General features: G+C 59.7%; 1 protein-coding gene across 1 annotated transcript in view; it reads left to right on the top strand.

Annotated features, from left to right (window-relative positions):
- The window catches only part of MDGA1 (MAM domain containing glycosylphosphatidylinositol anchor 1), a 52,422-nt gene extending 42,421 nt beyond the window's left edge, over positions 1-10,001 (top strand). The window contains exons 10-17 of the mRNA XM_008151954.3: positions 615-766; positions 1,340-1,517; positions 1,758-1,781; positions 2,740-2,892; positions 3,482-3,616; positions 8,504-8,634; positions 8,867-8,975; positions 9,704-10,001. Coding sequence (XP_008150176.2) covers positions 615-766; positions 1,340-1,517; positions 1,758-1,781; positions 2,740-2,892; positions 3,482-3,616; positions 8,504-8,634; positions 8,867-8,975; positions 9,704-9,795 — 974 coding nt within the window. The 3' untranslated portion in view covers positions 9,796-10,001. The remainder of the gene's footprint in view (positions 1-614; positions 767-1,339; positions 1,518-1,757; positions 1,782-2,739; positions 2,893-3,481; positions 3,617-8,503; positions 8,635-8,866; positions 8,976-9,703) is intronic.
- The last annotated feature ends 2,861 nt before the right edge of the window (positions 10,002-12,862 follow it).

Below are 12,862 nucleotides of genomic sequence, written 5' to 3'. Positions count from 1 at the left end.
GGTTCCCTGTCAGAGCTGGTGGCAGTGCTGCGAACCCCAGGATGCCTGTCCCCCCTTCCACCACACTCCCAGCTCTCCCAGCAGCCCAGACTGGCTGGGTGCCCCTTTAGCTCTTGTTTGGATCCCCTCACTCAGCGACAGGGGGCTAACATGGCCACCTCTCCAGCCCCCCAGCCAGAGGCCCCTGTGACATTTCCCACCTCCTCCCCTCTCCCCTGTTCTCCCACACTTTCCCTGTCTCCCCACTGTTTTGCCTGTCTCTCTCCTATGTCTTCTCTTCCTTCTACCTCAATGCCTTGGCCCTTCTCTTTCCCCCAATCCTCTTCCCTGTGTCTTCTCTAATATCGCTGCTCTGTCTTTACCTTGGCCTTGCCGCTGCATTCTCACCATTTTCAATCTCTCTTTTCTCCACCTCCCACATTCCCTCGACCCACCCTCATTCTCCCCAAACCTCTCTTTTCCCTCACCTCCTCTCCTCACAATATTCTCTTTGTCTCCCCATCTCATCTCTCTGTCCCACCCTGTCCTATCTCCCCCACTCCCATGCCTCCTCTCTTTGTCTCTCCCCATTCCCCACCCTCCATGGCCCCATGCCCCCCTCCCCGCCCTCTTAGCCAAAGCCTACAGCCCGGAGTTTTACTTCGACACCCCCAACCCCACCCGCAGCCACAAGCTGTCCAAGAACTACTCCTACGTGCTGCAGTGGACCCAGAGGGAACCTGACGCCGTCGACCCCGTGCTCAACTACAGACTCAGTGTCCGCCAGGTGGGCCAAGGGGTTGGGGTGGGAGAGGGGGTGGAGATGGGGCTGGGCCACACTGACCCTGCTTACAGACAAGTCTTCAGTGCCAGGGAGGAAGTGTTCTGGACACAGCAGCGGGAGCTGGAGGTGCTAGGGACTGACCCCTCTGCACCCATGCTCTGGGCACAGCCCTGGGACCTGGGCAGGGGTCCATGGAGGGGAGGGGGCAGAGCCAGCTCTGCTCATGAAACTCAGAATTTATTCTTACATCAGAAGCTTAAGGTAAAATTACAATATTCTACCTCATAGGATCATTACTTTGAGGATTAGGTAAGTTGATCATCGCAAGGCATTTAGTGCCTCGCACACATTAAAGTGTTCAGTATGTGTTGCTATTATTTGTTACTAAGACGGTCCTGGGTGGTCGGCTTGAGGGGTGAGTGCTCTGTTCCCCAGATGAGGGATCTGAGCCCCCGGCTTCCTAGTGCTTTGCTCTTTCTACTCCTTGGCCCTGACCCCCAAAGTCACACCAGGGCCTGGGCTGGTGCTCTGGTGGTGGACACGGCCTGCCTAGCATGGGAACTCCTGTATCTGCAGCTGAACCAGCACAACGCCATGGTGAAGGCCATCCCCGTGCGGCGTGTGGAGAAGGGGCAGCTGCTGGAGTACATGCTGACCGACCTCCGCGTGCCCCACAGCTACGAGGTCCGCCTCACGCCCTACACCACCTATGGGGCCGGTGACATGGCCTCCCGCATCATCCACTACACAGAGCGTAGGTGGTGGTGGGAGTGGGAAGGGCGGGTCCCTCTGGTGTCCAGCGGGTCCCCTCCCCCCTTCCCACATGGTCCCTGAGCATGGGCCTCACCAGTGTTCTGTGTCCTGCTCTGTCACTGAGGCCAGGCCCCTCTGGCGCCCAGTCCTGGCCCCGGGGACCCTGCCCCTGGTCCGAAGCTCGGGCCCCTCTGCACAGCCCCACTCGGTTCTGACTTGGCTATCTTGCTTGCTTTCTCAGCTATCAACTCTCCCAGTCTGTCAGGTGAGACACTCCCACCCACTTTTCCTTCTCTTAGGGACACAAAAGCACCCCGGTGGGAGGAAGGGACCTGAAGAAATACTCAGAGAGAAAATGGATGGAGGCCAGTGGCTGGAAGGAGAAGCAGAAGGGAGCAGGGCTGGGCTTGGAGATGTTTGCACCCAGGATTTATTCTGGGCCTTAAAGGAGGGGGACAAGGGTGGAGTTGGGGAACATCTCTAACTCAGGACCTTTCCTCCTCACTGTCCCCAAAAGAAAGTCCAGGCTAACCCATGTCCCCTGTTCTCAGGAGCAGGTGTCCTTAACCTGAGACCCCAAAGGATCTGTGTACTGAATTTAGGGAGGTCTGTGAATCCGGAGCCTGGAAGGGCACACACTCCCTTATTTCCCCCAACTTCTAGCAGAAATGTAACCTCCCCTTCGATGGTGAATGTAGGCAGCCACGCACGGTAGTGTGGTCACTACCTGGGACTGTCCCCAGAAGTCTGAGGTTTGCACATCAATCACCTCAAGTTGTTGCAGCCCTCTCTCCATAGCAGTCATGCCCAGTAGCCTTTCAAAACCGCGGCAGTTATTAGACCAAACACCAGATCTCCTGACTTAGACAATGAGGAAGCGCACTTACTGTAACACAAGTTTGTTTAGAAATATGTGACAACTCTCGGTATAACTGATTTTCTGTGCAACCCTTTGTATTTCATTTTGTGCATCTAAAATTGTTACTCCGCGATGGGGTCCTTGGACTTCACTAGCTGCCAGGAGGGTCTGTGGTGGCACAAAAGGTTAAGGAGTCCTGATCTGGGCAGTTAGCCAGGGGCCCTGTTGCCTGGTTTCTCAAGCCTCGGGATCCTGGGCCCACTGCTGGGGAGCTGCTCGGGGGTGTCAGGGAGGCAGAGCCGGACCAGAGGACCCCAGGAGGCCGACCCTCTGTATCTCGTCCCCCACTCCCCACCCCGTGCAGACAACACCTGCCACTTCGAGGATGAGAAGATCTGTGGCTACACCCAGGACCTGACAGACAACTTTGACTGGACTCGGCAGAACGCCCTAACCCAGAACCCCAAGCGCTCTCCCAATACCGGTCCCCCCACTGACGTCAGCGGCACCCCTGAGGGTGAGGACATGGCCTATTGCTAGGAATGAGGACTGTGTCAGGGGGTCTAGCCTCTGGGAGCCCAGTCTAATGGGGGAGACACAGCCCTGCCCTCAGGGAGCCCCAATCTGAGGGAGACATGGCCTCGTCCTCAGGGAGCCCCAGCCTGAGGGGGACACGGCCCTGTCCTCAGGGAGCCCCAGTCTGAGGGCAGACATGGCCTCGTCCTCAGGGAGCTCCAATCTGAAGGGGACACAGCCTTGCCTCAGGGAGCCCCAGCCTGAGGGGGACACGGCCCTGTCCTCAGGGAGCCCCAGTCTGAGGGGGACACAGCCCTGCCTCAGGGAGCCCCAGTCTGAGGGCAGACACACCCTCTCCTGAGGGGGCCCCCGTCTGAGGGAGACTCAGCCTGTCTGCAGGGAGGATCAGGAAGAAGAGCTTCAGCAAGGCTAAGGACTGGCCTAGACCCCGGTGTGAGAGGCTGGGGGGACAGGTGGGCTGGGAAAGGCCCCTGGGGTTCGTAGCTGAGACCATGGCAGAGAAGGAATCGGGTGGTGAGAGGTCTGGTTGGGGTGAAGAGGAGGCTCTCCGCGTCTCCCCTCCCACACAGGCTACTACATGTTCATTGAGACTTCGAGGCCCCGGGAGCTGGGGGACCGGGCGCGGTTGGTGAGTCCCCTGTACAACGCCAGCGCCAAGTTCTACTGCGTCTCCTTCTTCTACCACATGTACGGGAAGCACATCGGTGAGTCAGGAGACCAGGACTCTGCCCCAGCGTGTTGGGGCTGGGGGCAGAGAGGGGGTCCCCAGGAGGCTAGGAACTGCCACATGGGGCCTGGATTTCCCAACGTGGATGGATCCCAGATCCTCGGAGGGTTGTGGGGAGAATCTGTGCAAATGGGGCTCCAGAGCCAGCTCGTGTGGGGTTTTGAGATGCTCAGGCTGCCTGAGTCTGGGGGGAAGTGGCTCCAGCAGGATGAGGCGGGGTCACGAGGGGGTGGAGGAAACAGCTAAGAGGTCACTTGTACCGAGTGTCTGCCAGGTGCCACGTGACATCCCGGGTGCTCTGCATCTGTGGTCTCATCGTCCCTCACAGCCGCTGGGGAGGGAGGTGCCCAGCGAGGTTAGGCATCCACACGGCAGCCCAAACCTGTGTGACTCCCTCAGACCCCAGACACAGGGCTGGGAGGGGGCTGCTCTGTGAGCCGTGAGAGGAAGTCTGCTTCCTGATGTGGGCGTGACCTTAGGGAGAGGTGGCATCGGCGGGAGCGTCACATAACCACTGAGCTCGTCCGCGCAGCCTTGGCCGCGGAGCACGGCTCCGTGCCGGCCCCCGGCGCTGCAGTGACCACATGGACAAGCTCCCCGCTCTCTCGGCACCACAGTCAAGTCAGAGAGACACGGAGCAGCTAGCAGCACCAGATGCGATTTAGTGGCCACCGTGGCCCGTGTCCGAAGCAGAAGGACAGGGGCCGAGGCAGCTGGTGCTGGGGGCCGACTCGGGCCTGTTTATAGAAGACTCTGTGAGGAACGGACAATTTAAAGAATTTTATGTGTTTGCTTGTTTCCTTACTTATGGGCAAGGTAACATATTCTCTATGGGTCAAAAGGCACAAAAGGTGTGAGAGTCCCCGCATCCCAGTCCTCCTGCCCCCGGAAGCGACCCCAAAGGCAATCATTGTACTAGATGTTTGGGGAAATTTGCAGGAATACTTATAGAAGCAGTATACATTTATTGCCCCCCCCCCCCCCCCCCCCCCCGCCAATTTTACGCCATTCTGAGCCTTGTTTTCCCTCTGAATTGTGCGTCGCAGTGGCCACGCCTTGCCAGGCCACAGGACACTTAGTTGTTTTCCAAGGCTGCCCATAGAGGAGAGACTTTAAGCAAGTGCAGACCTAAAGGCTCACTATGGAGAGGTCTCCACAGCCGCATGACGGGTCAAGCTGAACTGGTGAACTGGAATGGGGTGGGGTGGAGGGTTCTCGTACCCTGGGCCCCAGACCATCCGCACAGACCAGTTTGCCCATGGCTGGCTCTGGGCTTTGTGGGAAGCCTCCTCTGGGGTAGGTGGCTGGGGGGGCGGGGGGGTGAGGGGTGCTGACCAGGACTGCCTCCTCTGGGGTAGGTGGCAGGGGGTGAAGTGGGGGGCGCTGACCAGAGCTGCCTGCTCTGCCCCAGATGCGGGGGCCGGGGGGGGCGGGGGAGGGCTGTGTGTCCAGGGCTGCCTGTGCTGCCCGGCCCTCTTGTTTCCATTTGCTTCCCAGCTCGAGTAACCAATGAAACCAATCCTGCTTTGCCCAAGTCTTTTCCAGTTTCATAGTGAAAGTCCCACATCACAGGCAAACTCAGAGAGTTGGTCATTTTATCCCCAACTCAGGAGGGGCCCTGGGACCCAGCTGCCAAGAGGAGGAGCATGCTGGGTGCAGTAGGGCCCCTGGAAATCAGACCTTGGGAGCTGGGATGCCAGGTGTGGGGGGCAGTCTGGGCTCCAGGACTTGTCCGTGTTCCCCAGGAGGTGGGACAAACTGTCAGGGGAAGCCTCCAGGGGCAGATTTGATTCTAGCTGAAAAGACCCTGTAAGCATCAGATGTGCCCAGCAAGAGGGGGCTGCCCTGTCCCTGGACAGGAAGACTGTCCGCAGGGGTGCTGTGGAGGGGACCCCTGTCCATACTATGTGACTCCCCGGCTCTGTCCCCTCCCCCTCCACCTCCCCCAGGCCTCCCATAGCTGCTTCTCTGGCCTCATTTTCTCCTGCTCTTCCTCTGGCGACCACGTGGGCTGGGCACACGGGTCTCCTTGTGTTTCTTTAAATATTCACGGCAGGTTCCTGCCTTAGAAGCCTTTGCTTATGATGTCCCCCTGGCCTGGAACCTTCTCCCGGTCCCCTCATGCAGGTCTCCTCAGAGAGGTCCCTGGCAGCCAGCCGCTCTGCAAGGTCTGCATTCCCGCTCCTGAGTTATTTTCTTTCCAGCGCTTGCTACCAAGAGAGCACGCTCAGCAGGGTCCTTGTCTTATCCACGGACGTACCTCTGGTGCCTGGAATGGTGCCTGGAACATCGTGGTGCTCGATTACTTGAATGAATGATAAGCCCGAGGTCACTTCGAATCCTGAGATCCCATGGAGGTCCTCTTTCACTCCTGATGACAGTTGTGAAAAATTCTCACATTTAATTCTTGAGACCCAATAGCAATGTGGTGCGGACTTCCCCTCAAGGAGTCACAGGAGAGAGAAGATGGGAATCCCAATCACTGCCACACCCTGCGCAGAGAGCGGGCTGGGCCTGGGAGCTGCAGTTTAAGGGCTCAGAGCTCCCAGGAAGCGTCGAGAACTCCCAGCTAACATCTAGGAAGACTTCTGGGAGGAGGTGACGATTCAGAGAAACCTTGAAGCACAGGAAGGATTTGGCTAGGGGAACGAGGTAGGGAAGGGCATCTCAGCAGTGGGAGCAGCAGGGGCAAAGCCCCGAGGCTGAAAAGCTGGAGTAGGTCCGGGCTCTGGCCTGCAGGTCCATTTGGCTGAGGAACACAGGAGAATGCAGTGAGCAGGCTCGCCCTTAAGGGATTTGAAGGTCGTGGGCCCGGGTCGACGCCTGTGAATTCCATCAGGAAGCCCCTGAGCAGGGAGATCTTGGAGCTGATGGGGTGCTCAGGGAAGGGGGCGGAAATTCCATTTTTGTGTGAACAGTGAAAAGTGGGGTTCCCCTATTAGTGTCCTTGGGACAGTGTGGTGCAGGAGGAAGAAAAGGTATGAATGAGGCTGGACCCCAAGTGGGATAGGAACAGGGGAAGATCTCCAGGAAGGGGGAGAGAAAGAGGTCCCCTCGGGTCTGGTGGGGAGCCCGGAAGGCACTGGGGCTTGAGCCTGCTGAAGTCAGTGTGGCACCTCCTGGACACTGGGTGCTGGTGGCAGCCCTCGCGCGGCCCCATCTGCTGGCGAGGGTCCCCTGCCCAGGCCTGGATCTGCTGCTGGGGAGAGGGGCGTTTCTTGCTGTCCCGGTCCCTCCTCTGCCCTCCCCACCCTACCTGGCAGCTCTAGGCACCAGCTGTCCCAGACCTTGTGTTTCCAGGGCTCTTTTTGGTTCAAGCCAGCTCCTTTCATCTCAGCAGGTAACATTTGGTGGCTCTCCCCCACAGGAGGTCTGTCTATCTGGTGTCACAGATGGTGTGGCTTTGTCTGTGGGAAGCTCTATGGAAATGCCAGCCACCAGGCACCGCCTGAGTCCATTCCTCTTCCCTCTGAGCCGGGTCTTTTATGTCGCTGGGGGCTCAGGGTAGGCTGGGAGAGCCGGGGAGGGGCGCCACATGGCCTGGGTGCTCTTAGCCAAGCCATGGCCCTCCTCCCCTGTCCCCCAGCACCTCCAGAACTCCAGGCCTGTGGCTGTAGGCAGATGGACTCAGTACCCACAGACCAGTGCCTCCAAAACTTTACTTCCACTCTTTACTACAGCTGTGTGGCATATCCTATATAATAAAGAGGTGATATGCAAATTAACCCTCACACTCTCACAAGATGGCTGCCTATGACCAGGCCGGCTGTGGGGTTAGTGAGGGACGACCAAACGACTGAATAGGCTGCATGGGGTGACCAGGCCAGCAGAGGGGGGCAGTTGGGGGCGACCAGGTCAGCAGGGGGCGGGCAGTAAGAGGCAACCAGGTTGGCGGCGGGGGGGGGCAGTTAGGGGCGATTAGGCTGGCAGGGGGGGCAGTGAGGGGTGACTAGGCCAGCGGGGGGTAGTTGGGGGCAACCAGGCCAGCAGAGGGGGGCAGTTGGGGGCAACTAGGCAGGCAGGGAGCGGGTAGTTGGGGGTGACCTGGTCGGCAGTGGGGGGCAGTTAGGGATGACCAGGCTGGCAGCAGAGGCAGTGAGGGGCGATCAGGCCAGCAGGGGGGGCAGTTAGGGGTGACCAGGCAGGCAGGCAGGTGAGCGATTAGGAGCCAGCGGTCCAGGATTGTGAGAGGGATGTCCGACTGCTGGTTTAGGCCCAATCCCCTAAACTGGCAGTTGGACATCCCCCAAGGGGTCTGGGATTGGAGAGAGTGCAGGCTGGGCTGAGGGCCCCCACCTTGCATGAATTTCGTGCACCCAGCCTCTAGTACTAGTATATTAGTCTCTCTTTAAACCAACTCATTCCCTTTTTCTTAGCATCATTACTATTAGAGAAATCGTGGATTTGAAGGGCTAGCTTTATTGACCTCTTAAAACATATATAAAAGTATTAAAATTGTAGTTTGTTGCTGTACCTCCAGAAATCATCCCATGTATCATGGGTATGCGTTGTGTGTTTTGGAATCCTGCTGTGAGTGCAGACATGGGCCCATCACCCAGGGACCAGTTCCCTGTCGAGAGGGCTGAGTGCGGGGCGTGTGTGCGTGTGTGTGTGTTTCGGGGGTGGGGGATTAGCTGATCGGGAAGGAAGGGAAGAAATGAAAGACAATTTGCAGTTTGTCCTGATGAACTGCACTCTTTCCTGTGTTAGTCCCGCCACCCCGGCGCCCGAGAGAATGGGACATTGAACCAGTGTGTGATGGGAGAAAGGCCCGTCCAACAGGGGCCGTGCTGTGGGCCATTGTGGGGGCGGAGGGTGCCCTTGTCCAAACCTCACTGGCCCCCTCTCTTCACGCCCACCACAGGCTCCCTCAACCTCCTGGTCCGGTCTCGGAACAAAGGGGCCCTGGACACGCACGCGTGGTCCCTCAGTGGCAATAAGGGCAACGTGTGGCAGCAGGCCCACGTGCCCATCAACCCCAGCGGGCCCTTCCAGGTGAGTCTGCCCGGCCCCAGGCCCCTCACAGGCACTCCCAGCCCTTGGCCGGGTGCTCTGGGCGAGAATCACTTCGGAAGGAAGGCCCGTGTTGCTCCCAGGAGTCCTGGGAGCCGATGCGGAAAGCAGCAGGGTGTGGGGATGGCGGCTCCCAGGGCCATGAGGGAGGGGCGGCAGTCTGTCTTGCAGAACCTCCCTAACCTCTGCTCCCTGCTCTCTGACCCCACCCCAGATTATTTTTGAGGGGGTTCGAGGCTCAGGCTACCTGGGAGATATCGCCATAGACGATGTCACACTGAAGAAGGGAGAGTGTCCCCGGAAGCAGATAGATCCCAATAAAGGTGAAGACTGAAAGGGGGGGAGGATGAATCTGGGGGAGGCTTTGGGGGTGGGCACTTGTGTCAGGGGGAGGAGAGTGTCTGTGTCTGAATGGGGGTTCGGAGTGGCTGGGTGACAGCTGTGTGCGGCAGTGACGAGGTGCACACTCAGGCTGCAGCCGGAATCAGACTGTGGGGTGTGTGGGACAGTTAGACCAGACCCTGCCCTCCTGTGAGTGCTTGGCTGTCTTCGTACCAACCACAGTGCCTCCCGTGCTCTGTCTTCGTATATCTCTGTGTGCGTGGGTCCTGATGTGAACGTGTGCTCCCCCCGGGGCCAGATGTTTGCCATCAGAACAGCTCAGGTTTACTGAGCAATTACTATGTACCAGGCAAGATACAAAAACCTGTATATGCATGAGCTCATTCAGTCCTCAAAACAGTCCTCTGGGGTGGCTCTTACTATTAGACTCATTTTACAGAGGAGAAAACTGAGGCCCACTGAGGTCCAGTGAACTTCCGTGTCTTAGCCACAGAGCCAGGATCCGGACCCCCGCAGACTGTTAACTCCCACCCCACACACCTCAAGTCCGTGCTGCTGTGTGTCTATGTGCTTGGAGGGCAATTTCCGCTTCAGGTCCCCAGAGAGAGGGGGCAAAGGAACGGGCCCTCCCACAGCCACCCGCCTGCCTGCTACCCCCTGGTCCTCCAGACTGACCGGTGCCTGGCTGTCTCCCTCTCTCCTGTCACAGTGGTGGTGATGCCGGGCAGTGGAGTGCCCCACCAGCCCCGCCCACAGCTCTGGGGGCCCGTGGCCATCTTCCTCTTGGCGCTGCAGAGATGATGAGAGCTGCGTGGCCCCCACCCCGCCCCTGGCACACCAAAGTGTCTGCATCGTACCAAAGACTGACCTCTGCCAGCCGGGGTGCCCGGGGCAGGGGCGGCCCCCAGGGAGGGGCCGACGTCGGCTGCGAGGATGAGCAGAGAACAAGGACAGAGGCCCCGCTGAGGCCCTGCAGACGCGCACACTCACACCCACACTCACACAGAGATATATTAAAGCACAAGTTTCTATCCGACCTGCCAGCCAGCACCTTCTTTACCGCAGAGGCGGGGACTCACTGAATGGTGTCTGCCACCCCAGGGACCTCGGCGCCTCGCAGCCTTGTCCTGGCTGCACCTGCGGTGTGTCTGCCCTCACCCCGTCTCTGACTTCAGGCTGAGCTCCAACCCGTGGCTTTACCAGGAAGGGAGCGGGCAGAGGAGCCCTGCCTTGCCCGGACTCTGGGACTCCCTGGGAGAAGGGAGGCTGGGGTCAGTTAAAGGGGGCCGGGGCCGGGGGGGGGGGTACTTTGTGAGCTCTGTAAATGTCCGGTGCAGAGGACAAGGAAGGTGAGACCCTGCTGCTTGCAACTCTGTTCCCTGGGCAAGGGCCAGAAGGTGGAGACCCCAGGTCCCCCAGATCCCCGTATCCCCCCCCCTCCCTCCAGTGCCCCTTTTGAAGGGACCCAGCATGGGGTTCTTGGGCCTGGCAGTCTGAAGATTGACACCCCCCTCCTCCCACTACCTCCACCCCCGCCCTGAAGAATCTGGATTCCTGAGCGCTCAGTCTACCCAGCAGGCTGGCCTCACCTCACCCCAGCCGCATCTCCGAGGCCAGGGGAGTGGTGGCCAGGCCCTACGGGGGTGAAGCTGGACTCTGAAAGGGGCAGAGAAGTCCTGCTCTCACGATTTTGCATCGCCATGTCGGACACTGATCTTGGCAGTGGAGTGGAGCCTGCCTTTCTCATGTACTTGGCATGAGGGGTTGCCCTGAACGGGAGGGTGTGTAGGGCGGCTGCCAGGGCCGGTGAAGGAGGAGGGCCTAGGCTGGGGTGGGGGCAGTTGCTGGTCATCCTGTTCCCTGGGCGCTGAGCTCATGCCCCAGCCGGGAAAGGGCTCCGGTCCTTGGGCCCTGGGTCGGAGCCCGAGTTGGGCGTGACGGGATCTAGACCTTTCCTCAGCATCACTCCTGAGGCCCCTTCCAGGATGAGTCTTCACGCATGTGTGCATGTGGCCACGTGTCTCTGGGTGTGTATGTGTGCGCATGTGTGTGGGCCCGTGTGTCTGTGTGGCACTGTGGGTACATCTCTGGGCACGAGTGTGTGCAAGTATGAGTCTGTGTGTGCAGTAAGACGTGTCTGTGTGTGAGGCCGGGTCTGCCCCTCACCCCTGGGAGGGCCTGTGTGCGTCCGCGTGCCCATCTTCAGGAGTGACAGGACCGCTTGAGGGGTGCTAGCCACCTGGACCGCTCTAGCCCTATTCTGTGGTCTCGTGCTGCCTGCCATGGCCTGAACGTCTACCTTTCACCCTCTGAACGACAAGGAGCTTACAGACGACCCTGTTGGAACGCAAGCGCCTGTGGAAGGGGCTTCTCCTGGAGTGTTGGTGGGGCAGCTGCAGGGAAGAGGCAGCGACGCCAGGGGCAGGCGGGAATCGAGGCAAACGCTGCCTGTGTCACGGCTCCGCCAGGCCTGTTGCCATCACCACCAACAGCTGGTGGGCGCCGGGCCAGGGCTGGAGCGGGGTCTCCTGATACCCAACCAGCCTGGCTGCCTTCCTGGCCCCCAAGGCCTCTGGTCCGAAATGAGTGGCTCCAGGTTCCCAGAACACGCTTCCATCACGCCTGCGGGTATTGTTCCTGAGTGGTCCCATCTGTGCAGGGTCCGTGGTCCCCACTGGACTGTGAGCTCCTCCTCTGAGCCCTCCAGCCCCTCCCACCCCATCCCAGCCTCTGGCCGGCACGGTGGGCCTGCCCTGGAAATGCTCAGCGGGCGTTGCCCAGTGGACGGAATATACCAACAGAGCCTCCAGGCCTGGCGGCAGGTCCGAGCCAGCAGAGTCTGTGAGGAAGCAGAGCTGAGTCCACCCGGGGTCCTGATTTCACTGGCCTGGCACGCGGCCTGGCATCAGAAACGCTTGAGTGCTCCTCAGGAGAACCTTAGACTGGGAGCCCCTGGCCTACCACCTGCCAGGGCTTCCTCTCGTGCCCCCTGGCCCCGGCCTACTCCCCTCCGATGGCCTTGGACACACCTGTCCCTGCCCTGGCTGTCCACGACGGGGACCTGTTCACCTCCACATCCATAGCGTCTGATGCAGAAAAGGTGATTGACATCTTAGTACATCAACTGAACTGAACTGCACACACGCAGCCCTGAGTTTCTGGTCTGGAGAGGGGACCTGGTGACATGGACAGAGAGCGCCAGGCAGGGCAGTGACAGGGAGCACTGCTGAGGGAGGTGGCACGGCCCGGGCAGCCCTGACTTGAGGCCGCTGGCCCAGGCCACCAGTGTGCCTGAGTGAGACACGGAGGTCCCTGGTCCTCGCGTGCAGGGGGTGAGGTGTTTGTGTCCGTGTGCAGCTGGCCTGCAGGGGATGTGGGGATGTGGGTGTCCTGTGAGTGCCCAGGGTGTGCCAGTCTGTGCATTGGTGTTGCGCCAGGAGGTCTGCAAGGAATGAATGCCTTTGTGTGTCTCTGGGTAACTTATAGGCCTGTGTTTGTGTGTGTGCCAGCCCCCCTGTGTCAGTGTCCCTGTGTTGTGTATGTTTGTGTGCCTGTGGATGTCGGCATCTGTGTGTTGGTAGGTGGCCCATGAAGACCCAGCCCAGGGGAGAACAGGCTGGCTGGATCCAGCATCTCCCCATGGCAGTCTCCCCTCTGGGTCAGGGTGGCTGAGGCTTGTTGTGGCCTTAAAACTGGGAGTGCAGGGTTAGCTCTCAGGGTGTTAGGGTCCCTCCACCCCACCCCTGCAGGTGGGTGTCTGGGGAGAAAGGGACTCCTGGGCCAGGTGCTGCACAGGTGGGAGAGGGCGTCTCAGCTTTGCTGTCCTGCTGGGACTGTTGGACAGCCCCCTGGGTGCCGAGCTAGGCCT

This window comes from Eptesicus fuscus, chromosome 10 (genome assembly GCF_027574615.1).
Source record: "Eptesicus fuscus isolate TK198812 chromosome 10, DD_ASM_mEF_20220401, whole genome shotgun sequence".
Classification (NCBI taxonomy): Eukaryota; Metazoa; Chordata; class Mammalia; order Chiroptera; family Vespertilionidae; genus Eptesicus; species Eptesicus fuscus.
Note: the sequence above shows the minus strand (reverse complement) of the source record. Positions and strands in the feature narration are given on the sequence as shown.